The sequence below is a fragment of the Anopheles cruzii genome, chromosome 2, assembly GCF_943734635.1.
Source record: "Anopheles cruzii chromosome 2, idAnoCruzAS_RS32_06, whole genome shotgun sequence".
Lineage (NCBI taxonomy): Eukaryota > Metazoa > Arthropoda > Insecta > Diptera > Culicidae > Anopheles > Anopheles cruzii.
In genome coordinates this window covers 22,551,634-22,578,235 of record NC_069144.1, presented here as the reverse complement: position 1 = coordinate 22,578,235, position 26,602 = coordinate 22,551,634, and the positions used below count along the sequence as shown (strand labels likewise).

Sequence of the window (26,602 nt, the reverse complement as noted above, 5' to 3'; positions counted from 1 at the left end):
TCCGACGACTCCTCTGCGATGCTTCCAGCCACCCGAGCCCACCCCTACATTCGCAGCCTAATACGCAGCGGAGTCATTAGGCTTCCGCGCGCCCTAGTAAGCAAATCGACTCTCGTGCGCGCGCGCTCTACTGCAATAATTCAACCATAAATTTTTAATTACTATATCAGCTGTCGACTTAATAACAAAACGGTTTCACCTCCGCCCGAAAGCTGCGAGACCCTTGGAGCTGCACTGCCTCGGCCTCGGTCATAAACCAGGCCGGCCCGTGGATCAGGCCGCGAGCCATCGCACTTCGAACCGCGATGCGATGGCTGCCCCCTGCTCGCTGATTAAAAGATATAAAAATTTATGATACCCATTAACGCCAGGGCGGCCGAACGGCTCGGTCTGGCATTCGGTTGTCGATGGGCACAGCCTACTACGCACCCCACTCGAGAGTGGCAGCTCTTCTCTTCCGGGACTTTTTATTGTATCTTTCCGATTGATGATTTTATTGTCCGTTTTTTCATCTTACTTGTACCCGCCGCTGGTGCTGCTTGTTTGCATTACGAGGAGCATGCGAAGTGCAAAGTTCTAATTAATTTGTATTTTCACCTCTCATTAAATTATTAATTTTCTATGAATTTTGTATCGCGCTCTTCTTCAAGATCGTTAACTGCGAATACAATGTACTACTGATTCTGTTTTCTGTTTGAAGTAATCAACTAATTTTTCGTAATTTCTGTATTTATTTCTTACCTTCTTTCTAACTTTGGCACCGTTCTTACGTTCTTTTGGCGTCAACAATATTCTAATCAATTTGAAACTAGATTTTTTTTATCAATAAAACAATTTATTAGACACTGTGAATATGTTAAAGCGATAATTAGTTATTAAATAAATTGACCAATTGTGTTTATCCAATTATTTTCTATTTGAAAATGCTGTGTGCAGATTTCTATAAACATAAACAATGACAAAAGTCGTGAGCAATCGTTGCACTCTTAGCTACGTTTTGTTCATTTTACTTTACTCAGTGTTGCTTCTTTGTTGGAAATCCATCCCGCATCCCAGACACCAAGTTCCCGGAGGGCAGCATAAATAGCGCTCTTTCGTCAAATCACTCTTTCGCTGATGTGACGAAGATCCGCATAAGGCGATGTTTGAACTGTACGGTTGAAGTCGTGTTTGCCATGTTGCCGGGCCCGCTGGAGCACCCTTGTCTGCCCGCTCCGAGCCCGTAGGCCGGTGTTGCCGGTGTTTCGGCGCTAATTAAACACAAGAAGTTGTATTGTTTACACGGAAATTAACATTTTAAAAGTATGAAGTATGGGCCACGAAACACCGGCAAAGCCGTGATCGCGACGATGGAGGGAAGACGATCGCTGCCCGAGGCTGCCGGGGAGAGGGGAAGAAGTTTGTGGCATGTTGTGGGTTGTTGATTCAAGCACTTGAGCGCCGTCCCCATGTCGCGCGAAGTCGGCCGGTTTATGGTGGTAAAGGTTTGCTCACCGCACGACCGCACTCAGCATTGACGCCATGTTGGGCTTAGCGAAATTGTAGAAATTGTGCAGCCCTACGGAAGGCAACTTTAACCAGATGATTGTTTCAATCCGACAATAATTCAAACGTCAACTTGTTTACTCCTTCAATGGAGGCGCATGGTGCTGTCAGTGCTCTTATTATTCTTCATCATTTTAACTTTGCCATCAAAGGGTGATGTTGCGTAATAGATTTATATTGACATATTTTTACCCTATAATCGGAGTTACCGAAAGTCCCTGTTGTCGTTGGTGAGTCCTTGGCGGTTTGTCTTTTTCGTGCCGCTTTAAACCGTAAAAGGACACCCATATTGAGAAGTTCAAAGAAATGTGCAAACAGTAAAAGAAATATGTGGTCCCTCTGAAAACAGATGCTCGGAACAGTTCCGAATGACATAAGCAGACCAGCCTTAAGTGTTTTATTTCCCAAATAGCCTTTACCCGTAAGGGTTTTTACTGTCCGAAGACGACAGTGACCATAAACCAATGGGACGAAGTAGGCAACCGTGGCCTTGACCTTCGACGGTACACTGGACAGGTTGTAAAATTCCATTTCGTTTAACCAATAAGCCTCAGAGAGCGTTAATAAAAACACAGATGTTGTGTTCCTATAGTGCGATGGTCCACTACTTTATTGCTTCACCAACACCAGATCGGTGACGTTGGTGACTTTTTGATATTTTAAATTTTAAATCCTATTTATGCTTCTGTTTTGCGAAACTTTTTTCCCCTTTTTACATATTGGCCAAACGTTTAAAAAATGTTTGTAGTGTTTCTAATAGTTTCTAATCTGTTACTTATGCAATTAACTATAAGTTATTTAAAAGATAAACGCACTTTTCTTGTTCAATGTGTACATTTATTACTCAGTTCCAAGCTATAGAGGAAGTAGCAAAAGAAATAGTTCAAAGAAAGTAGCAAACATTGCAATTAGGTGGAAATTTTGTTGAATTTCTTCAGTTCGTATAATTTAGGTTATTTTTAATTCTCTTTCTTTTGCTTAAATGAGCTCAACAAGTTAGATTATGTTTTGTAAACATTCATCTTCTTTCTAATCGTGTTTCGCAATTTCTTGGCCCCTTTTGTCCACCGTTTGTCGGAAATGGTGTGACTCCCAACGTACTCGCACTCCTGACCGGCACTCCCGGGAGATTCGCTGGATGATAAATCCGCATCGGCAGGCTTCTAATTTCCACTTCCTTCCTTCCAATGCCAGACTTCCTGCATCCCACGTCGCCACCGTCACGACCCAACCGACCGAGACCAACCGTAAATATGACCCTGTTTTTCTTCTTTTTGGTGTGTGATGTTGACTTTACTATTTAACAAAGTTTTATTTACTCTGGCGCAGCCGAGCAGGGAGAGAGATCGAGAGAGAGAGATGGAGCAGCGTGCTAATAGCAACACTAAAAGGAAGCCATGTGAGCGAAACCACGTTTTGGAACCGAACCTACAAAGAGCGGATTCTTGCTCTCTCTCACACACACCTTCCGCTCGGGTGCTCCTTCAGCCTCTTTGTGGGTCAGATGTAATGTTTGTTTGTTTTATTTTAACGATTTATTGCTTGTGCGGCACCAACTCGGAGTCGGAGTCGCCGCCCGTCGAACGGGGTAACTGCCCCAGTGCCTGCCGCACAACGCAAACATGCGCTCGCCCTCCCCCGAGGGCACCCAGGAGCCATTCCATAGTCCGCCCCAGAGATTCAAGGGAAAAAGAACGCTATGTCGGAAGGAAGGAACATTCCAAAAAACCGAACCGTTACGGTGGCGTTTCTCGGTAGGCAGCATGTGGAATGTCCAAACCAGAGTTCAATAGAACGCGCAACATATTGGTTTCCGACCCCGTGCGTCACCCAGGGTGCGGCCCCCTTCCGGTGGGGTGTGATAATTACTCAGATGTTTGCCTTTTTCTTCGGGCTGTGTAACAACTTCACCTTGTTTCTTCGCTTCTTTCGTCGCCTAACCTCGAACTCCGGTAACGCGCGCCGGGAGGCAATGTTTGCTGTTGCAGCCAGCCTGCCCCCGTTTTCGTCTGCCGAAGGCCGGGAACGTTCCTGTTTGTTTTCGTTCCCGATTATTTTTTTAACCGATTCCCCGTGGAGCTGGCGGAGACGTGTCTGCTGCACTTCCGGCGGGTCTTGTGGCCTTTTGATCGTCTCATTGTCTTGCGGCGGTGCGCGTGGATCGATATGCAGTACTTTGAATGTAATCACCCCCATTGCCACAGGGTGTTACAGGTTACTACAGGGCCACCAAACGTTTCGGTCCGCAAGAGCGCGGTCGCGGTTTGGTAGAATCCGAAGCATCCGAATGATTCGTCGGCGGCCGTCGAAGAAAGCAAACAAAAATGATTTGGATCACAAACAGGTTCCCAGTGTTTTTGAAGCTTTTTGGCGCCATCTTGAACCGCACGAGGCAGGGCGGCGAACCGCGGCCGCGCGTACTTAGCTGGTACTTGTTTGGACGCCGACACGCCACGTACTTCGCGTTTGCTTTCCGCGAGGCTCCCAGGCTTGATATGTTTGAACAATCGTTTGACGCTGGCGGTCGGTTGCGGTTGCTATAAGTGGTCAATATTTGAGCCACACGGTGACTCACTCGCTGCAGGCGGCGGGTTTGTTGGAATGTTGAAAAAGATGTGTGCATACTCCAGCGAAGGCGTTCCGGCGGCGGCAGTTGTTGGCGCTGGTTTGTTTAATCTGAATCCGAGCGACACACCACGGCACGCCTATTGATCAAACATGCCACAACTGGCACAGCCCTGGTAGTTCTTGGAAGCGTCAGAAAATGGCCAAACCCTGTTGGACGAGGTGATAGAGAGTGTAGAGAGTTTCGGTACGGTGATTGCAATCGGATTGCGTTAATCATTAGGACCCAGATTGTTGAGCTGTTAACATTCGCGCAAAGAGGGGCGCCTTGGAGGGAGACATCTTTGAACGTGAACGACACCATTCGGAGCATCTTCACGTGGCAGAGGTTGTGGGATGAGGACGATCTCCGAAGGTTCTTCTGTATTATAACTTGCTCTCCAACACCGAGGTTTGTGGCTGTGGCTTCGGTAACATGGATCATCTTCTGGGGTCGTGTCTATAAAGTAAATTTAATAAACTCCGCTCAGCCCATCCTTCGAAGAAAAAAGGAAAACATTCGGGAACATAGATTGTTGGTACAGTCTGGCACTCGGGAACAAGCACGATGGCCGACCGGGCAACTCGAGCGCCCTCGAAGCTGTCACTTTGTTTCGGATTATTGCTGGCCATGCGCCCAAAACGAGCTTTGCAAATCTGTTTGGTATCAGCAAAGGCTCAATATAATGCGGAAAAGGAAACAATCAGCAATGTTTCGCGAAACTCACAATAAACAAACGATAAAGGCGAATTCGTTTCGACTTTGAACGTGGTTCGAACGCCCGAAACATGCGTTGTAAACGCACCGGGGCGCTCCGTCGTACGACACAACGTATCCGTACACGAGCGTTGGCCAAGCGCCTCCACCACTACATACGAGCGCGTGTACGCGTCCGTAGTGGTAGTTAGTCTTACGCCGTGGTTCGGTGGTATGCGTTAGGTCTTTCACTCGTCCGGCGTTCGTAGGTTGACTCGGGTGTCAGGTTCGAAAACTCAAAGTCAGGTTCAAAAATCTGTCCCAATCCAGAGAAGGAGAGAAACAAATTAAAAAAATTCAACTTCCAACCGAGAAGGTTGCGCTCCTTTTTGCGCTTGATTTTCATCTTACGCCGTGGTTGAGTCGTCGTCGTCGTTCCGTGTTATTCGTGCGTGGCCGACAGCGTCACATCAGTTGATTTCGCAGTTTCGTTCGTCAGCAGCAGCAGCATCGTGTCGTCACTTTGGACGTGGAATCTGGTACGCAGCTCGTTTGTACACACGCGAAGCTTTCCGCAGATCGGCTGAAACATGGCCAAGTGATCCCCCGCCGGGTTACTGTTTTTTTTATCTGGTGTTCAGTGCAAAGCCTTCTACGGTGGCTCCGGGCCGCCGACGGCTATTTGTATGCGACGTGGTGCTTGGTTCGGTGAAACATTCGCGTTCGTTTCTGCATCGTGGAGATGGGAAGATTTTTCCAACACAACACGGGAGACCGGCTAGATTCCGGGGAATGTAGTTTTTACCTCCACTAGGCCGTTATAGTGTGTGAATGTGTGTGTGCATGGGTAACCGGGCCCTTTTTTCGGTTCATTTCATTAGTGACCAGCAGCAGCAGCAGCAGCGTCAGCAATTATTTTTCTCTGGAAGCCCCCACGAGAAGGAAGATAGTGTGTTTGCGCCTTTTTGTGTGTGCGTGCACGTCCGTGGGTCCCGGTGTGTGCTCGTACCCGCAGAATTAAGGGCACCCGGGAGCAATAGTCGGGCACCTAGAGTGAAAGAGGGAGAGAAAGAAAAGTGAAAAGGGCAAAGCGGCGCGCCATTGGGTTGCCCGGTGGCCGCCGCCGTAGAGACCTTTTTTACGGGTCGCTGGTAATTAATTGCCTCACATCACACACAAGCCCGGCCAAGAAGTGAGTCAAGCGCGACCGCGACAGAGTGAGAGAGAGAGCGCACGCGCTAGCGACTTATTTTCGAAGCAATCGATGTGAACACGGAGAAAGAAAATGGGCGAAAGATCGAGTGTGTGTGGTGGCAATGAGGTGCCCAGCAGCACACGGCGCACGTTTGTCACCGTCCGACGACGGCGTGAATACGCGCATTAGCGCGTAATATGGTGTGCACAGCGCGCGCGGCCTGCTACTGTCACCTACGGACCCGGTCAGAGTGAGCGGTGAGAGAGCGAGTGAGCGAGCGAGAAGGAACGCGTGTGAACACGAGTGGAAAGTGAAATCGGTTGATAATTGAATTTGGCGTCAACGTCGCCGCCGCGCCACCGGAGGATTGTGGGCAACGACACGAGAGAGCGACCATTGTACCGCGAAGAGGAGGAAAAAAACAAGGATCACTACACACCGCCGCCGCCGCCGATGACCCCGGGTGGGTGCGAGGGGAGGTCCGCCCGCTCGCGACACAAATTGGATTACTTCGGTTGCTCGCTTTGAAATGCTTGAGCGCACTTGACGTCGTGTGCGCGCGTGCCTGTGCGTGTGCTTCTTCGTTTATAAAAATGTTTTGTGAAGAGTTCCTTTTTTCTGTGTTTAAAAGTGCTTAAAAAACGAAGAAGAAGATAAAAGAAGTCATTGTTTCAAGTTTACCTTCTATTTAGTAACCAAAACGGGTCTTTTGGTCGGAAAAACTCGGAACAATGTGGTGCGTTATTTGGGTGAGCGAAAGAAATGTAAGCCCGCGGGTTGCTTTGACAAGTCAGCTCAGTAAGTGCGTGGCTTTGTTGTGTTCTGCATTTTGACAGTTTGTTTAAATGTAATCAAACCGAATGGTCGTCAAAAGTCCTTCAGAGTCCATTCGAACGATCGAAAAGTATGATTTATGACTGTAGAAAGCATAATTGCAACGGTGTGTTTGTACGCGTCACACGAATGCCGTCGGCCGTCGGGGTTTCGAAGGATCAACCGTTTTGGTGACTTGTTGGTTGCTCACAGTAAGGGTGACCAAGATACGATCCGATAATTTACCAGCTTTCAATCAAGGTGTCAAGGTCAGCCACTAACACTCAAGATGGGTGGTACCAGGTGGCCGATATATGATGGATTACCAGTGAACGCAGCAGGAGGACACGAAGCAGGGATTGGTGCCTTTTAATAGTAATCCGTTTCTTTCTCCGATTTCCGTAGATATTACTGTCAACCTGAGTTTGGTGCAAGGTGCCGAAATAAATGGGTGGTAGTCACCCGGAGTGAGGAAAGTGTCCGATCCGATCGGAAGAGAGAGAGTGTTTCAAGCAAAAAAACCCCCCGTGGGGTCACAAAACCCCCATTGTGAATCACCGTGTGGAACTGTGCAGTGCAGTGTGTGCTTGCCACCGAAACATAATTCAAACCGTTGATATTACGCGCCGTCGGCGACCAAGAAGATGTACCCGAATGCTGGCATCAATGCGGCTGCGGTTGCGGCCCGCCATCCGGTAAGTGTTGATACACACACACACGCGTGCGTCGTCGTGGGTGTGCTCTAAGCCAACATACATTGCATGCCGTTCCAGGGGGACGTCCAGGTTTATTTTAGAATTTTGCCCGAAAGAAACGTCGGAATCGGAAGCCCCGGTGGCGGGCGGAATGGAAATACTACAACGCGGTACCGTATCACGCATTTTGTGGCGTACTTCTTGGCGGCGCCCACAAGTGGGATGTTTCGGTTTTTTCGGTTTAAGAAAAATCCCCGTTTCTGCCCTGTCATCACGTTGTTAGTTGGGACCTTTCTGTGGAGGGCCCTTTTTTAAAATCGCCCCCCGAGGGAGGGTCTTGCGGCGTGGCCAAAAATAATACCACACACACCGGAGAGACGGAGGAGGGAGAGGGCGCGAGCGAAGAGGGCCCCGTGAAGATTGTGTTGTGAGATTCCGATTTAATTACTATCTCACACCGCGCGCCGAGTGCGCCGAGAAGGAGACAGAGGGAGGAAAGGCAGCATAATCTCTGGCATCGCTCACAACTTACTCGCCGCCGCTAGACGGAACCGAACCCTTCACCGGCCCGGCCCACGACGGGCGTGTATAATTACCTCGCCGGGTTCTAATTCGTTTTTCCTGCCTACGCCCGCTCCTGGACGCCGGCGGGACACGCGGGATTGCGGTGTGGCGGCTGCGGCGGATGTTTTCGGTGCAGAACAAAGCGCGCGCCCCGGCGCGGAGCCCCCATCACTTGACGGCGTCGCTATTTAGGGGTTCGCAGAGCGAGCAAGAGAGAGAGAGAGTGTACGAAAGAGAGGGAAAATTAGAGGGAGAGAGAAGGAGTAAAAAGCGGGACGGCCAGCGGGGAAGAAGGTTGTATTTAATTAACGGTGCCGATTAGCGCAAAGCGTGCAAACGCCATCTCGTCGTCGTCCTCGTCCTGTGTATTCCCTCTCTTTCCCTCTTCCCTAACAGACACACTCACACATGATGTGCCCTGACACATCTCCTGTCACTCGCTCTCTCTTTCGCTCTCGACCGTCGGAATTTTTTGTGCCTTTCGTGGATGGTTAACCTCATGATGAGACGAATTATGATGGAATGATGATGATGATGACGACGACGATGATTGTTGATCGGTGGCTGGCCGAGGCCGAGTGGGTGGCGAAGCTGATTATACGCGGAATTTGTGTAGTCGATGCAATTATGTCCCGTGGCGGCGCGGGAGAAGCGACCACCACCACCCGTCATCGTGCCTCGTGGTGTGACCTCACGGGGCGTGAAACCCCCCGACCCCTCCGGTGGACTTGGTGGTTCTATCGGTCCCCCCTTTGGGGGGTTCGTTCATTAAATCGCACTCTCGCGGGTTTCGTGGATTCCGGAGATTGATCGTGAGGTGGAACACCTTTAGTCGGATCCGGCGTGAATGGAACGCGACAAACTGTGTGTGGATTAACAACTAAAGCGTTCGAGCCATCTTGATTTTAACAACATTATAAGTTTCTCGTACCTTCCGCTCGCGGACCGGTTCCCGACCGAGCTCGTGTTCCGGAGCGCGCAACATTGACATATTTGGCTACCGTTTAATGATGATTGGAGCTCCCGATGGGCACGACGATGGCGGCGGCGGTGATGGGGCTGACGGTGGCGGGTTTGTTTGGCCAGCATAACGAGGTGTGGAACGGCGGGCGGTGTGTTTGTGTTGAGAAACAAGTTGAGCAAACACACGGGCAAACGTCAAGATTGAAATTCGACCTTCCCCCCCCGACGACGACGGGGACACCGGGTCAACCTCCCACCGACGACGAGGGACCGTTGAACGGAGAACGGGAAAATATTTCCAACCACGACGACGACGACGACGTCGAAGCCGATTTTACCTTTCGTCACCGTTGTTTGCTTTGGCCGTTCCGCGTGCTCTCCGTTTCCTTGTTTTCTCCCCAGCCCCCAGCCTAGCGTTTGCGTCAGATCCTTTCGCAGGTACGGCCGGTGGGCCACTCTGTTCGTTAAAGTCAACAAAATCCGAAGCTTCCAGGAAGAAGGCGCGGGACATGCTGTGTGGGCCGCCCTCTCTGCTGCCACCGTCAGCCAGCAGCATCGACGTCGACGGGGAATATGTTTTCCGGTGGCAGTTCGGAAATTGCTAGAACGTGTGCGTGTCTGTGGCACGGCATCGGGAAAACAGCGGGAAAATAAACAGCGAGTGACGAGAAAAACACACACTTTTTTTGGCGACTCGTCGGTCGGCGGATGGCGAAAAGATTAGGCCAAAACCTCGTACCTGGAGGTTTCTTTGGCTTCCGCATTTCAGGTTTTGGGTGGCCCTCTCACTCTATCGCGCTGCTGCTTTCTCGTTTTAGTGTGTGCGAGATGAAGTTTGCCAGGCATCATCATCTCACAGCCTCGTCGATCCTGAGGAGACCCGAGGCACGTTTCCCATAGCAACCGCGCGGCTATGAAGAGCCGGATCCTTGCTTCTGGGAGAGACAGAGAAAAGAAGAGAAAAAGAGAGAGCGAGAAAGCGCATCGCTTGCTGTGCTCAGCTGTGGGGGCCAGCAGACGGTTTGGTGGCCGATTTTCCTCCGCTTTTCATCGCTTTTTACCGAGCAGAAGATCGACGGAGCTGGCGTCGTCGGGAAGGTTTTTTTTTCTGTGTGTGGGGAAACCATTCTCGTTCGTTTCCGTGGGGTACAAAATGACGGGTTTCAAACTGGAAAGTATTTGTACGCGGTCGGTTGTCTGTTCCGTGCGCCGTTCCGTTTCTTCAGTTCTCGCTAAATTCGGGAAAATCCGTTTCAATCACCTCACGCCCAAAATCCTTCACTTCCAGCGGGTTTTTTTGTGCGCTTTTTCCGTTTGTTGAGTTAAAGCAAAATGCGCCCTCTCAGCGTTTTCCGGCTCCGAGTTTTCCTCCCGGCAGCGCTTTTCCCCCCCTCTGTTTTGTTTACCCAGAACCGTTTTCAAAGGGGGTGGGTGGGTTTGTTGATGGGTGTTTGTTTATTTATCTGAGCCACTCCCACACACGCGCGCACAGAGCGTAGAAAGGGAATCAGGGTCTCGGCGCGTCGTGCCGAGCCGCATTTAGTCACCCTTCCGGTGCTGTGGGTTTGAGCGAAGTTCCAAAGCTTCTCTTTTCCAATCCTGTGTGTGTGTGTGTGACGTTGATTTATTTCAGTAAAACGCATAAACAGCAACTCACTCGTCGGGATCGGACGATTGGGGCAAGTTGGCCGGCCTCTAGCCCGCCCGCCGAAATAATACAAACATATTATTTTGCCAAATGGAATCCCCAAAAACTGTTGCTCCAATGTCTCGGCGAGTCTCGTTTTAGCAAACGTCAGGTTCATTAAAGGTCACCTAAATTGCGGACTAGTAACGAGGGAAAGTTGGCCTCGGCTACTCGGACTACCCTACCAAAAATCACCATACCCCACGGCCCAGGGAAGATGAAGCGTTCCAAAAAGCGGATTGATTGACCGAAATGATCTGTGACAGGGGCTGACTGCGGTTGCAAGGAAATAAATTTTCAATCCATCAGGAAAAAAGGGGCGAAAAGGATATACCCCGGGGGCTCTCCTCTCCGGATGTGGAACAGAGAAGCCGATTGACTGACTTCCGGGGTTTTTGGTCCGGTGGTGACGGTCGCCCATAAAACGGTCCAAAAACCACCACCACCCCCCGGAATCGTTGGTCTTCGGGGGGGGAACGCATTAGCCCAACGCCAACTTGGGGCTCCCGGAGCGGCCTTCGAATCTTTCGTAGATTTTGGGACGACTTCCCCGCCGCCCGTCCGTGCCGTGTCCGTGGTTTTGCCGCCTCTCACCACCGCCGCCACTGGGTTTCTGGAGCAGCAGAAGGATTACGCTCGCTGTGAGAAGCTGGAGTTATGAGAACGGCCAAACACCGCCACAACCCAAATACCAAAAGAGTGCGGTTACCCGCCCCCGAACTACGCCGCCTTGAGCCTCCCATTCCGGGAATTCTTTGCCGGTCCCGTCGGGTTCCGTGTGGACGGGCTGAGCTTGCATATTGGCAACTGATACCTGCCAAAGAGCCGGCTGAGAAAGGATGGTTTTTCGGTTTTCTGGGTGTTCCGCCCGAGCGAGGGGAAGCGCGCGAGGAGTGAAGACAAGAACAGCTTTCAAACCTCAAAATGAAGAAACTTTTCCCAAGAGGTTGAGGCGGTTGACGACTGGTGGTACTGCTGCTGCGGGAGTCGGAGGTACAAATCCTAAACCGAGACCGAACCTAGGGACCGCACCGCAGCGCAGTGACTAGAGCGCAAGAGCGCGGAGACGTGCACGACGGTGTTGGAGAAGTTTTATTGGAGCCACTGCTGGGAGCCCTGGAAACCTCTGTAAATTCCTCGTCAAAACCACAGCAGCAGCATCAGAAGAGAACGATGCAGAGAGAGTGTGGCCAGGACTATAGGGTGGCGCTGAAAGGCGCTTCGGTTGCATTTTTCGGTGGATTTTTCGAAACTTTTTTCCCTCCCCGGATCCATCGCCGGATTCGGATCGCCAGAAGGGCATAGAGGAAAATGTGCTAAATGCCGGCCGTCACCTTCCAACAGCCCCTCAGCAGAACTTGTGCCTGCCCCGTGGTGGATTGCGGTTTTCGATTATTTAATTCCAGGAGGCTAGCCCCGGGGCTGTAGCAGCTTGCCGCGTGTGTATTTGCATACGTTTGTTTAGTCCTTTCAATTAGTTTTACTACTCCTTAGCACCTAATGCTGTTGATCTTTTCGCTGCTCATTATCACCTTTCTTGCGAGGTGCCACATCTGTGCTAGAGTTTTCGAAAACAATTTATGATTTGATTGTTTTTCTCTTTTTATCTCTTTCATAATTCATCGGTCGGTTTATTGGTTCGTGTATATTTTTGTGTTTTGAGTTTCAATACTTTCTGTATTGTGTATGTTTTGTTTTGTGTTTTTGTTTGCAAAAAATAATATAGTAATAGAATGATTTTGAACACTGTTTTGGTTAAGTCCATTATCATCTTTCCTTTACCAGAGCTTACTATTTTATTTGCTCATGATTTTGCGGATTTCTTATTTTGGCTCCCTTCTTTTGTTGGTTTTTCTTCTTACTATGCTTTCTATGCTATCTTTTGAATGTTTTCTTCATTTGTTATTGATTTGATTTATTTATTGAGTTTACTCAGACACTTTAGTTTTTTTGTGTGTTTTTTTTCAATTAAAAACATAACAAAAGCGAAGTGGCCACACGGCTCCTTCGAAACAGCATAGGAAGAGGATTAACACTTCCCTAATCGTAGAAGTTACACTTTTGCCCACACTGCCCAACAGCTGTCAAGGCCCGGCGCCGCTTATCCCCCCCGTATCCTGACAAAGTCAAAAACCGAAGGGTGACCAATCGCGCGCGACCGAGGCGAGTAGAGGAGACGTGTGAACGTGCTCATGCCCTGCGCATTAGTTTTGCGCGTACATAATTTAACAACATACACACACGCACGCCTCGGCAGAAGGCTCCCTGGTAGCGGTCGAAAGAGAGGGTCCGAACGGTTAAACTGCCGCCTTAAACTACGGTGATTTGAAGCAAGCCAAACACACAGCGAGCGCGCGCAACCCTCGTCCTCGGTGGCGCTGCCGCAACCGGCAACCTTTCTTTCCCGGGTTTTTTTCGCTTCTGGGGTGTAATTTAAAAACTAATAAATTATAATCACACAACATGACAAGGCATCGAAGAGTGAAAAAGATAAATAGACGGCGAAAAGGGAGGGCGCTACTCTAACTTGCAACACACAAACCCACCGACCGCGCGCGTCCGTCCCTTTTCGGATGTTTTCGACTTATGTTTGGTCATCTGTTCGCATTTGGACGCCTTTTTTCGTTCGTTCGCTCGCTTGCTCGGTTGCCTGTTACTTCTCTCCGGGTCGGTTTCCGGTCATCTGGCGCCATTTAAGCGAGGAGTAAAATTCCCCTTCGAACCAGACCACCCTTGGCCCGTTCTTCTTCGTCTTCTCTTTTGCGTAAAAGCCACTTCCGGCCGGTCGTTCGGTGTCGCGGTTCCGGTTTGGTGCGCGGGGCGAACTGAAATATATTTTAAACGCTTGTTTAGACACACAGCCAGTCGCCGTCAGGGACGTCCCTCCTCCGACCGACCGACCGACCGACGGAAAGTGCCCTTTTCCAAGTGGTGTCTCGGCGGACGGTAATTAATTTTTCACGTCTCCATCCTTTTTGGCCGAAGCATTCGCCCCGGCGCTAATGTTGCGGAAGAAAAATGACGCTAGACTAGCGTTGTTTTTTTTTTCTATTGAAGCGACGGAATTGATGGGCATCATCGTTACTGTTTTGCATATCAATTTTGAAGCCTTTTTGTGATAAGTTACATCGGTCGTGGAAAAAGGGACTCCCCGTTCGAAATTGATATTATTTCCGTGATGGATATTGTCCGTTTGGAATTGTTGCTATTTTATTTGATGATTTTTTAACACAGCCGTCGTCTGCATGGCGTTACTTGTGCCTGAAAAGTTTATCGATCCTCTACAAAGGAAACTGTTGATGTTTCTTTAATAAACAATATTTAGTTTTTATCATGCCATTGGAATTTCAATTGCTCTTACCTTAATGAATTCTACACTTTGTGGTGACTGATTTGTTCGTTGTCCTCTTTTGCATCTAAAACCTAGTTTTGCTACCTTAAAGTCTCCATTAAACGTTGATGAACACAAAATTTTCTCATGCTCTACACTTGATTGAAAAACATAAAACTTCCACTCCAGATACATATTATGTTAGAGCTACAGCTTAGCTATGCAGTTACAGATTGTGTTGCACAAGATCACGGTTGCATGATCCGTTCAAACAAAAGTAACATTCCACCATCACAACTAGAGGCAATCTGCCGGGCCCAGGTCCGGCCCATCGTTGAGCAGTCCTATGGCTTTTAAACAATGTAAAACTACTGTTTGGGACACATTCAGTGTTTATGCCAATTTTTGTGCTGTTAGGAAGGGTGCAGACCCCTCTAAACACTTTCTCGTCTTAAAACCTTTTTATTGCACCAAGACGGTACTTATCCTTCAGCTCGAAATGACCTTATTTGAATTGCCGAAAGTCACATCTCTCACATGTATTTACTGCTGGAGCATGTCCACAGTAATCTTTCACGACCAAACGATGTGCTTCGACGACTTTTTTTTAATGAAAAAGCAAAAGCAGTTTTTCTCGCAAATGTCTTGAATTCGGAACTGAACAACCATTTTTTTTTTAATTTTTCGAGAGTAACATTAACATGAAGTTTAAAATCAAACTACAAAAATGCCGTACATATAAAAACCGGAGGAATGCATAGAACGCTACTAGCAACATCGAAAGCCATCAACCCAATAGTTTCAACTTGTCCTTCTCAACTTTAACTCCTATCACAAAGCTCTTTCTGTTGGCCACTTTTAGTGTATTTTGAATCAATGTCCAAAAATGAACATATCTACGAGGAGGCTCGTTTATTATAATGCGTGGCTACATTCGTACATTGTACGCACGGCCACGCAGCTCCATTAAACAACGCGCCAACACGACGGGGCGGTTAAGTATGTAAATGGTTGTTGAACGAGCAACAACGGTACTTTGGCCATCACAAAAAGGGGGCTGAAAACCAAAATTAAATGCAAGTAGCGCACTCCCAACGGGGGACACCCTTCACTGGTCCTCTCGATCCCTCCCCAGGAACAATGGCTGCGGTTGTCGGGGGGTGGTCTCCAGAAGCATTGATCCGGGGATTGACAAAATCCACTGAAATGTAACCGATTTTTGCGCTGTCGCGTCCGGTCATGCTGCGGGCAGCCGTGTGCGTGTTCCGATGGGTTGCTGCGGTTCTGATGTTGCGGTGAGCGGCGGTGCTGCTGCTGCTGCGGTCAATCAAACAAATTTGGTGGCGATGGAACAAACATGTTTCACAGGTGTCGCAGGCTTTTCTCGATGGTGGATGTGGTTTTCGTGGTGCCGCCGGGCCGCCGATTGCATGTCCTTATTTACCACAATGGCCGCGTTGGGGGCCAAAGTTCTATTTACACCGATCCCCCACACCGCGGGTGTCTCTGTGCGGTTGCCGGCCCGTCACGTTTGTGTGTGGTCGCGTCTCGCGTCTAACGCCGCGCGCGCCCGTTTGTTGGTTGCCTCGGAAATCAGGAATTACCCCCCAATCATGGGCCGAGCGCGCCAATGTTGCATCCCAGTTAATGCCCAGTTGGCTCGGGTGGCTCACGGGCCGCCATGCTCTTAAATTAGTTTTCAATTCCGGTTAAATTTGTATTAAAAATAGCTTCGACTTCGACGAAAAGTAGACACCGGGACGAGAAGGGTTTGAGTAAATATTGTTTTAAGCCGTCTCTCGTCGTCTGGAGCATGCAGACCGTGACAACTGCGGCGAGCGGTGTTCTGTCTCCGTTTTTCCGCATCATAATAGTTGTGAAATGATGGTAACCGATCATACAGCAACATATATCCCCTTTGGGGCCTCACTCCACGGAACGTCGAATGGCATCGATCGCAGCACCACATGTCCCGCGGCGGTCCACAGGGATACGAGCATTTAGAGACAGACGGACAGAACCGGAGAGAGAGAGAGAGCGCGGGGAAGCATTTGCCGAATGGGTGGTGGTGGGTGGCCTGTGACAATAATAGGCGGCATCGCAGAATAAATACACACACGACGGACTAGAAATAAATAAACACACATAAAACTCACTCTCGCATGATGGCGATGGCATGGCCACTCGTGCGGCGCAGGAAGGGTTCCACTCCGGTAGGGTGGGCGGTGGTGCCACGGATGATGACGCGACGCGGTACGGATTGCATCGTTCTCTCTGCCGCCTCCTGGGTCGCCGCTGTTGTTGTTGAACAGCCCCAGCCTCTTGATGATGGTCGTCGTTGGCGGCGGCGGCGGCTATTTGTTTGTATGTTTGTCGCTCCATTGTTTGTCCAGGGGCGAGACGGAGAAAGAGAAAGTCATTTGTGGTTGTGTGGTGGGTTGGTTTGCCATGCCCGCGCCGTCGGAGAAGGCTGTATGGCATTATAAATAATAGAAAAAGGAGCGGAGAGACATAGCAGCTCCGTACCAGCAATAGAGATAGACGGCAGAGGGACCAGGGACCAGGGACCAGAGAGAAAAACAATCACAAATTATGTTGTGGCTTACGGGCGCGCGATGGCTTCCAGCTTGTGCGCGTAGTCGAATTAAAATCCGCATCGATTCGATCGTTGTCCAATAAATTTTTGTTTGCATTTTGAAGCGTCGTGTGGTCATCTTTCGCGTGCGATGCCAGCCGACGGCATCGATAGCTGGATCAATATTTTCATGATCTTAAAACTAGATTGGGTAGAAAAGATTGGACCGAGGGATTTAATATAAAATTCCAACACTCGAAAAATAAGATCAGTTTATTTTTAAGCAGAGTAGAAACCAATTGATGAAACCCACAAATACCTCTATACTTTAGCGTGAGTACTTAGAAGAAGGTATTAGAAAAGGTGTACTGTGTTTGGATGTGTTTAAGTAAAACATTTGATGGGTGATGTGCTTAAAGTAAATCGATGGTCTTGTATTAATTCTCTTGAAGTGAATGTTTTAGACAAGATTTATTCTTCTATATTATGGTTCTAAATTATTTGCGAAACACTTCGAAAAATTCTTTTTAACGACAGCCTTCGACACATTCTTCGTCTCGACTCCCATTGCAATTATTGGCCGTACAAAAGGTGTCTATGGAGCGGCCTCTTGAGACTAGCGATTGGTCATATTTCACATAGTCGCAATGGTCATAGTCTAGTCGGACGGATATTCCAAATGATGGAGATTTTAATATTGAGAGCAAAGAAAATGAAATCATCTGCTGCCGTTACTGCGCTCTATCCTAGATTATAGCAAATACTTCTTTGATAGATCTTTAAAGTATGCTCTTCCAGGACCTCGGAACGCCTGAAACACGGATGAATGGCAGTTAACACTCAATCCCGCCACACACACTGTTTCTTTGGAGTCAGCGAAGCACGAAGCGCAATGTGTGTTCCCGGCTGATAATGTGCTTAACGGATCGTCTTAGTTCGGCAAGAGTAACACAATTGGATGCGGTTGAATGGTGATGGTTCGGATAGCTTGCCACCCGAAATCTTCCACGAAACCATCTGTGGCGTGTGGAGTCTTAGCGCCCTGGCAAACAATCGAGCCCCGGAACAGACGGCGTGTTGGGTTTTGATGAAGGGTTGCTCCGACGAGTGTGTGTGCTCACTCCAGGCGCGATTTACGGCTCGTTGCGTCAGTAATCCGACGGGGAATTCCGGGGAACGCCCGTCATACGGTGGAGACACTATCTATCCTCCTAATCTCTCTTTAATACGGGGTTACACTCTCTGGATCCGGCGCGCCAAATGCCGCTCGAGTGTCCTCCTATTTAATATTCGTTTCCCGGCTGGCGTGATTGATAATCACTACTCACACATTATCGCACTTCGTTTCTGTTTTGAACAAACCCGGCAGGAACATAACGGCCGTTCGTCGTGGGGGAACCGAAAGCCCAACGTCTCACCACTCCCAGGAAAGGGTTCTCCCTGAGAGCCAGAGTCTGGTATCGCTTTCCGATCGTGGTGGTTTCTTGCCGCGGACATTCTTTTTCCGTATTCTGGAGCAACGACGAGAACCAGTTCCCCGCGTTGCTTTTGCTGACTGCACCCTCGAGGGAAGTACTCGCCGAGCAGGGCACTCGACGGATTGCGGTGCCCGGGGAGAGGTAACCTACCTCTTCAAGCGGTGCGGCGACCACCGATGCTAGCCCCCGAGGAGGGACCCTTGTGTCGAGTTTTTCGCCGGGTGACACTTGAAAAGTGCCATTAGAGCTCGTCGTCTTCGTCGTCGTCGTAGAACTTAAGTGGCGTGCCCTCTGCCGGCGGCGAAGAGACACGCACTGGCAGCGGAGCAAGTAATCGGAGAGTGGCCTCTTGAGAACTCTGGAGGTCGTCTTTGGGGACCGGAGAGCCCGGAATTGACAATTTATGCCGTTTGTTGTGAAAAGAAAATGACTTGTTCCGTGACTTCCCAAAAGAGTGGCACATTTCTAATTGTTGGCCGCGCGCGCGGGGTGTGATGGTGGTGGTCCAGACTGTCGTTCGAAGTACGCTTCAAGCTTTCCCGGCCACCCCACTTTCATTAGCCCCTGGAGATCAATCTGGGGATGATGATGGTTGCGACCGTCTGGCTCAGTCTTCATCGCTCTCTTTTTCTCTCTCTCCCTCTGTTTGGGTATCGGAGGATATCAGAGGGTATCAGAGGGTTCTTCCGTCACTTCGGCGGTTGGTCGGCGGCGGCGGCGGCCGGGACACGTTTCCACCTCGAAGTGTGTCGCCTCGTAATTGCTTTAAAGTTGTTTGGCATCATCGAACATATGGCGCATCCTCGCCCATGCCATGTGTGTGTGGAAAATCTCTTCGGCGCCCCGCGTTTCCCGCCTGGCCGCTGCCGGCCTTTCCAATGACCGTGAAGCGCACACAGAAGAAGCGTTCATTATCCCATCTTCTCTCCGGACTGTGTCCCCGTGTGCTGTGAAGGGTGTCGGCCCTTGTTTGCTGGCTACGCACACTGCGCCCCGCGCGAGTATGTGACCATCATCAGTTCCATGGGCTTTCCCCCGTTTTTTGTGTCCCTGATTTAGAGAGCGAGAGGAGGATCTGCTGCTGCTGCTGCTGCTGGTAGCGAACCATCGCATCAGGGCGAGGGACGATAAATCAATAGAGAGAGCGAGGGGACCCTTGGCGTCGTCGTCGTCGTCGGATGGTATTAATTTCCGAGGGATCTCCGGGAGGGGGTCAACAGCAAAAAATCGAGCAGGGATACACGCGTGAGAGAGGGGACCAATTTGCTGGGGTGACCCGCTGGCCCCGGTTCTACATGCCTTCCCGTTTGCCTGTCTGCCTGCTGCTGGTCGCCCCTATTTTCTCACCATTCCGCCGCGGTGTCACGAATGCATCGAGCATTCGTTGATGCATGAGCGGCACCCCTGGCCGTGAAGTACTCCCTACAGAGGGACTTGGCCCGGGAATGATTGAAGCCGCGCCGCGTGCGTAGGGGTGCCCGCCGTTTCACAGATAATAATTTCCGGATTAATTTGAGCGTCTTGTTTGCGTCCGTTTGCCCCCCCGGGGTCCCTCCGTTCCGATGCGGAATGGAGAGGAAGCGGACGGAGGAGGGGTCGTAAGTGTAGTAGTCGCGTTGCGCCAGGCAGACGGCCGGCCGGCGGTCAGTGGACGATATAGGACGACGGGGGGTGGGACATCATCATCTCACCCCAATCCGACGCCGATACCGATTCGCCCCGTTTTCCGTAGGGTCTCTGTCCCCCTCCACGTGGTGAGGGGTTTATTAGCCTAACGGGCACTGGTTTTTCATCAACGGGTGCGCGTGTGCCTTGGCCTTATCTGCTTTAAGGGGTTGCCGATGTTCCTGCGCCCTGTTTCTGCTTGACCGTTTGGAGGGTGTTTTGTTACAGTTACGGCGCCGCTGCTGGTTTTATGGTTTTAACTTTTCGATAGGATTTTATTGGCGTTTGGAGTTTTTTGTGTGCTCTGTCTGTGTTTCTGTTCCACTCCCATGCTTCACACTTCCGATATGTTTTCTCAATCATTTCGCTTCTTTTTCGATTCTCTTTCGGTTTGATATCTCATTTCCGTTTCTTATTGAGTTTGAGTATGGCAATGTTTGCGACTTTCCAATTTGTTGCAACTACTGTTTTAGTTCTATTGACGTCGGTCAACAGTTTGGAACTATCTTTTGGTTTTTATTTTTTGTTGCTTCTGTGTACTGTTTCTTTCGCTTGAGTTGAGAGTTGAGAGGTTTTATTTGATTTATTTCGCTTTTATTTTATTGTTTTTTCTCATGTTTCTTTACATTTTTCATCTTATTTCATTGGCTTCTTTTGTGTTTTGCCGTTTTGTTGCTGTTGGTTGTTGCTTTTCCGAGTTACTTTTCTTCTTTGGCGTCATCAAGCGGCGTGACATATTATTACCGTGGTTAGCTAACTAACCGTAGGCGCCGAGTTTTCGTTACTCAATAAGGTCGTTATTAAAATGGTGGTCGAGAGAGCGCCGCCGGGTGCGCGGGTAGGGTGATAATTTTCCGATCCTTTAGGGGTTAGTGCAACAACAACAACCATCATCATCATCCTCCTCATAACCACCAGCAGCAGCACCACCACCACCACCGGTCCGGTGAAGGATCGGCCCGCCTGCCCTTATTTGGCAAACAGCGGCCACATTCTAGATCCCTCATAGACCCTTCGCCGTTTTTTTTTCTCGCTGTTCCGACGATCATTACGCTCCCGCTGGTGCGGCAGCCCTTCGCCGTCCTCGCCTAACGGTTTCGGGTCGGGGTGATGATGCCGCTGGTGGCGCGGGGCGCGGTGTTCGCCTCGTGCACAACCCTCTTAATTAACAATTACTCGACGGCTAGAATTTTTCACTTTACGATGGTGGTGCCGTTCCAGGCAGAGAGGGGTCCGGGGCCCAGACCCCCCAAGCCAGACACGGTAGTTGCTCGGTTGATTTGGTTTTGCCGCGAAGGTGCCGCGCGAACGAGGGAAGGTTCTGTTCGGTGTTTTGCCCGCCGAAGGGGAGGAACACACAAAGGGCCACGGGGAGAAAACATAACTCATTGTTCAAGCGTGGCGGAGGGTGCGGTGCGGAGCGGTGCGTGCGTGCGATGGTTTTAAATTTGTTCACCCCGGGTCCGGTTGCTGGAGAGGGGATGCGAGGCGCCTGTCCCCCCGTGTTTGGCAGTTCCGGTTCTTTTTATTCCTGCTGCTGACGGAAGCGGAACGGGGTTGGCCGGCAAGGGAGAGGTAGTGACGATACTCTACTTCCGGGGCGCCGTTTAAAATTTGTTGGGAGGTTTTTTCCCCGGGCAGACGAGGGGAGGTGGAATGCGTTGTTGCGCAAGATTTACGATGGGAATCCCCGGGAGGTGCTACAGTTGCATTTTTTTCTTTCGGTGGCCCCGCTGGTGAAGGGTTACTCTGGAAAGAAGGGGACCGTGTTTTCGGAAGGGTTTGACTTTCGAAACTGCCGCCGCCAAAGTGCGGAACGCGCGGAAAGTGGTCCGGCAACACCATTCCCCTTGGTTTATCGTTTTCCGGTCACAGGATGAAGGGACATTGTTGTGGGGAGGGTCGGCACTATTTTTGTTGTCCTAATTCTTTCGCGTTCGGCTCGAGAGGGGGGCCCGGCCCGCCCGAGCGAGTGTGTCTAATGAGATATCGGAGCATCTGTCAAACATTTATGGGAAACGTGCTACGGCGGAGGACGCGGACGCGGCCGGCGCTCTGCGGTTGACGGCTGACGGTGCGTGTGCACTCTTGACGGCCGGGGATTGCTTTGTGAGCATCGTCGAGGTGTGTTTGGGATTTTTCGGTTTTTTTTTTCTCGGTTCCGATTCCAGTCCTCCAGTTTTCCGCTTGTTGTGGTGGATGGATCTCCGGGTGTGTAGCTGAATTTGTTGTCAACCCAAAACAGCCCAGGGACATGATGACGGGAAAAGGGGTCAGACATCAAGGGTGCTGTGGCTGTGGCGGATTATGCTGTGCGGCGTTGAAAATGAGAACCGATTATTTTCGATAAATTATTATTACTACACCCGGCCCCAGATGATATCCCCGAGATGCTAATGCCCAGTGCTTTGCCGATAAGGTTTCTATTTCTTTCCCATGCCTTTCGGGTTTTTTTTTATTCTGTAACGTTTCTTTCGATTTGTAGCGTTCTGCATCAGCTAAAGCGTGTTCTTCTCTTTTTGCTTGCTTCACTTTGCTTGTGTTTTCTTTTTAATTTGTATCTCTTTTCTTATGTTTAGTTTTCGATTTGATGTAACCAAGGAGGTTACTTTTTTTACTTTGATAGTAAGTTTCCTTGTCATGTTCTGTTTTTCCATTACTGATTGTTATTAATTGATCTTGTCGATTTGTGTTTAAATTCCGAGTACTTAATCGAAATACTGATCAAGTTCCGATCGTTAAGAATAGAATGCCGAAAGTCTATTATTTTCAAACTTTTTTTTTCCTTTCTTGATTGAACTGCTTCAGGACGCCACAAAAACCTCAAAAGAACCTCAACACTAGTAACGGTTTTAATGGAATTTGTTCCCATGCTCAATTGACCGATTCTAAACCCAACCGAGGGTGCAACAAGAGATTCCTGCCTGGCTGCTTGCTGGAGGTGGCGAGCAATTATGCGAGTAATTTCCGATCCCCAATCACACCTCTGCGGTGCGGTGTAATCGTTGATGATTCGACCTCAAATCGCATTCCATTACCGGGGCGCGCTCTCATCGATCTGCGTGCTTATGGCATTTAGGAATGCGAGATGCGATGCTCTGATTGATGATGATGTCAAGCCTTGGGGGTTGCATAGTTGTGTGTGAAGTTTATCGTTGGAGCTACAGCTACAGAAACAACACATCATAAACTACGAAGCTTTCGCTGCTAGGCTAAGCTAAATCCCCATGGCCCAGGGCGGAATAATGAAAACCAAAAACGACGCGACGAAATTTATAACTCGCGCGGGGGATGTCGTCTTGGTATTTGATGGTGCGGGGTCCACCCAGTATGAGACGCGCTAAACGCCCTCTCACGGGAGTAGATGGATCGACGGAAGTTGTCAAGCGTGCAACGCCGTTTCATGCGTCACCTACCTACCGGCGGCAGAGGTCGCCGAGATGAGGGATCCGAGCTGATTTATTTATAAACATTTACCAGATAATTAGCTGTAAAGCCTCATTTATTCGAATCGCTTCATTACGCGGTGGCGGCGGCGGCATCATCGCTTATGTTTATATGCGCCTTTGATGGGTGAGAGAGTGAGAAATGTTGTGTGACTGACACAACAACAGCTCCTCAGTCAGCAGCTCCGTGTTCTCGATGATAAACATACCGCTTAACGGATCCGTCACAGAATGAGCGAAAGTTTATTGTTCGAATTTAAACAGCGTACGGGAAATAGGCGGTGAATCGTGGTTGTTTTCTGTTTGTTTTGTTTACGTTAACCAGCGCGTCCACGATCACCTTCGATCAGTGTTTTAATCGAACATTTCAACTCTCTTTCTTACAGGGTCCGCCACAGTCAGCACAACCGTTCAAATTCACCATAACAGAAAACTGTGATAGGATAAAGGAAGAGTTCAACTTTCTTCAGGCACAATACCACAAGTAAGTGAAGCGGATCGGGGTCTACCTTCGGGGTGATGTGGGCAACAAAATTTACACACTACTCTTCCCGATTCATTGCAGCCTCAAAATGGAATGTGAGAAATTAGCTCAGGAAAAAACGGAAATGCAACGACATTACGTAATGGTGAGTAGAAAGTCGCTGTTGAATAGAAAACCTTTTACACTTAACTATTACCAGCAGATTTGTGTAAAAGATCATTGAGTGCTCATTTCTTCAAAATTTAAAATCAATTAATTAATCATCGTTTTACTCTCGCTTTCACAGTACTACGAGATGTCCTACGGTCTCAACGTGGAAATGCACAAACAGGTAAGTGATGCATCTACTGTGACCATCTCTAATCTAGATATGCTTGTTGTTTTAGCTGTTCCCTAGAGGAACCGCCACACTCTCTGAACCGAACTTTTTAATGCGTGCCGAGAAAAGGGCCCAACAGACGGTGGCTTCTAGGAGCGTTTCACGCGCGGATCTGCAAGTGGCAATAAACAACCGAAACCATTATTATCGACCGTGAGACCCCCCACCGGTCCTTAGATACAGTCGCGTAGAACCGAGTCGGAGACCAAAGTGTACATATGTAACACATCTTTTGGCGTGCGTTTTGTGTGGGAAGCAATAGATGTGCCTTCGACTGCCCCGATGATCCTTCTCGTGGCCCGACAGGGAGAAATGGGTGCAGTTTACCGAAGAAAGATCGCCGGATCCGCTCTCGCTGTTGGGCGGAAGCATTTTTACGAGGACGCGCTCCCCACGCTCGTCTGCAGCAAGAAGCGTGACCAATAAATGCTCTCGTTGCCACCGATCCGCAGCAGCAGCAGCAGCGCGTTTCTCCGACGTCAGAGATGCGTTCAGCTTGATGAAGTGTGGGTAGCGAACGCCCTGTGTAGCCCTCACACTTCCCTTTACTCATCACGGGGAACCCGGGCCGGGCCTCTTCCCATTTCATCCCGTCAGACGGACAGATGTAGTGTGGGCGCGCCGGAATGCTGCTGGGCGTTGTTGCGGATCGCGTTGCTTTCTTATGCTGCGCCCTTGTATCTGATCACCATCTCGCGTGGCTATTATGTGGCTTGTAATGCGATTAATCCGGCGATTCTACTGCTTTACCGGCAAACCGATCGAAAACGGTAGAAGTTGGTAGAATGTAAATTAATAGAGAAACGGACCGTTTTCGATTACGGTTCCATCGGTTCCTTCATTATAATTTTGCCAGATCCTTCGACTGCTGAGGGTAACAGCCCAGATTTGGGTAGGATTAAATTCCCTCTCGTACGTATTTAATTGCCACTGCGCAACGTGTGTACAAGTTTAACCACTGACTGTTGTGGCGTAGAGCGGGGTCGCCGTTCTCATCTTGAGACGTCTTTCAGCGCCCGCGTCCTAATTTTAATCCTTTGGTTGCACACGACCTCCGACAGGGCGCCGTTTTGACGCAAGGCGCCTCCACTACGGCACCAACAATTATGCTGCTGCGGGTTCGGTTTGACCAAAGCTCGTTCGCAAGGCGAGGCGAGGTTCCACTTTTTGACCGCAACCGTCCGCAATGGTAAACTAATTATCGACGCGGGGCTCTCGGCGCGGCCAGCCAGACCCAACCAACTTTCCAAAAACCTACAAAAGCAAGCCGGCCGCCGTTTCATGCTGCGGCCGCATTTGGCCGCTCACCCGAGTATTTAATGGTTAGTGGCGGCGGCGGCGGCGGCTCACTCCCTCCCGCACGCGGTGCTTTGAATACGCGCGCGTGTTGTGGTGGCCTTCGTGGCGGCGGCGGCCTGACCCCGTACGGGTGGCAGCCGCCGCCGGGGTGGTGGTGGTGTGTAGAACTAATCGCATCTAAAGTGGCGCACGGCAGCCCCACATTACTCATGTTACACCTCTCCGGCCGGCACCTTCCGTCGTCACGGACAGCCATCCGCTTCGCCACCGTTTTTTTCCATCCGCCACCGCTTCCATCCCCGCCACCGCTTTACTAAGTGCTAATAGTGAAACACGTTCCGGGGCGTGAAACTAGTGGTTAGGCACAGACGATTCGATGTTTGTAAACTCGTTTGGACACCGACAAACCCAGCCCGGCGTCGACGCCACCGCCGCTGCCGCCACCACTGTGTATCCGTGTTTGGTGGGGAAAGTGCTACCGCACGAGGTTTAATCCGATCGCAGCGTTTGTGGCGTTCGTTGAAAGGCTGCCAACCGCCAACCGCCGTCTGTGGGGTGTGCGGACTGCAAATGGCGAAAGAGAGTGTGTCCATCGAAGCTAATTAGATAAATACATTTCAATCAAAAAAATAATATATTAAATTACTCGAACCGGTTTTTCACGGGGTTGCGCTATGATTTTAATGGTTTTCCGACAACCGGCGCGCCATGTGAATTGTGATGGTGCCGTTTTTTTTATCAACCCCACTGCTCCATCCGCGAGTGCAGTTGCACTTTTCTGTGCCGACGAGAACGGGGTGAGTTGCTCTGTGTATCGTGTTGAGAGGATATTGAGTTGCCTTGTCGTCAGATTTACATTTGTGTGTTTATCTTTGCCAAACACAGATTGTCCATTAAGTACACAGCTCTCCTCGGTGCCAGATCCATACCATGTTGGCTCTTTTTGCGTTTTGGTTCCATTTGATTCATTGCCTCGAGTGGGGGATTCATTTTGATTTTAATCTCTTGCTGTTCTTGAAGTGTTTCGCGGGTTTGCAACAAAAATTAGATATCTTTTGAGTTATGCTTTAAGCTCTATGACGATTGTTTTAGTTGGATTCCTTTGGATGCTTCCGCTTTTCGGTGCTCTACTTTGAGCGAACTGCGCAATTTCTGGTCTAGCTGCTGAGTCTACACTGATCC

At 49.7% G+C, this 26,602-nt stretch overlaps 1 protein-coding gene across 1 annotated transcript in view; it reads left to right on the top strand.

Moving 5' to 3' along the window:
- The first annotated feature begins 7,441 nt into the window (after window positions 1-7,441).
- Window positions 7,442-26,602, top strand: part of LOC128268227 (protein groucho-like) — a 35,134-nt gene continuing 15,973 nt past the window's right edge. Inside the window, exons 1-4 of the mRNA XM_053005265.1 lie at window positions 7,442-7,549; window positions 23,645-23,742; window positions 23,824-23,887; window positions 24,029-24,073. Of these exons, the coding sequence (XP_052861225.1) occupies window positions 7,499-7,549; window positions 23,645-23,742; window positions 23,824-23,887; window positions 24,029-24,073 (258 nt within the window). The 5' untranslated portion in view covers window positions 7,442-7,498. The remainder of the gene's footprint in view (window positions 7,550-23,644; window positions 23,743-23,823; window positions 23,888-24,028; window positions 24,074-26,602) is intronic.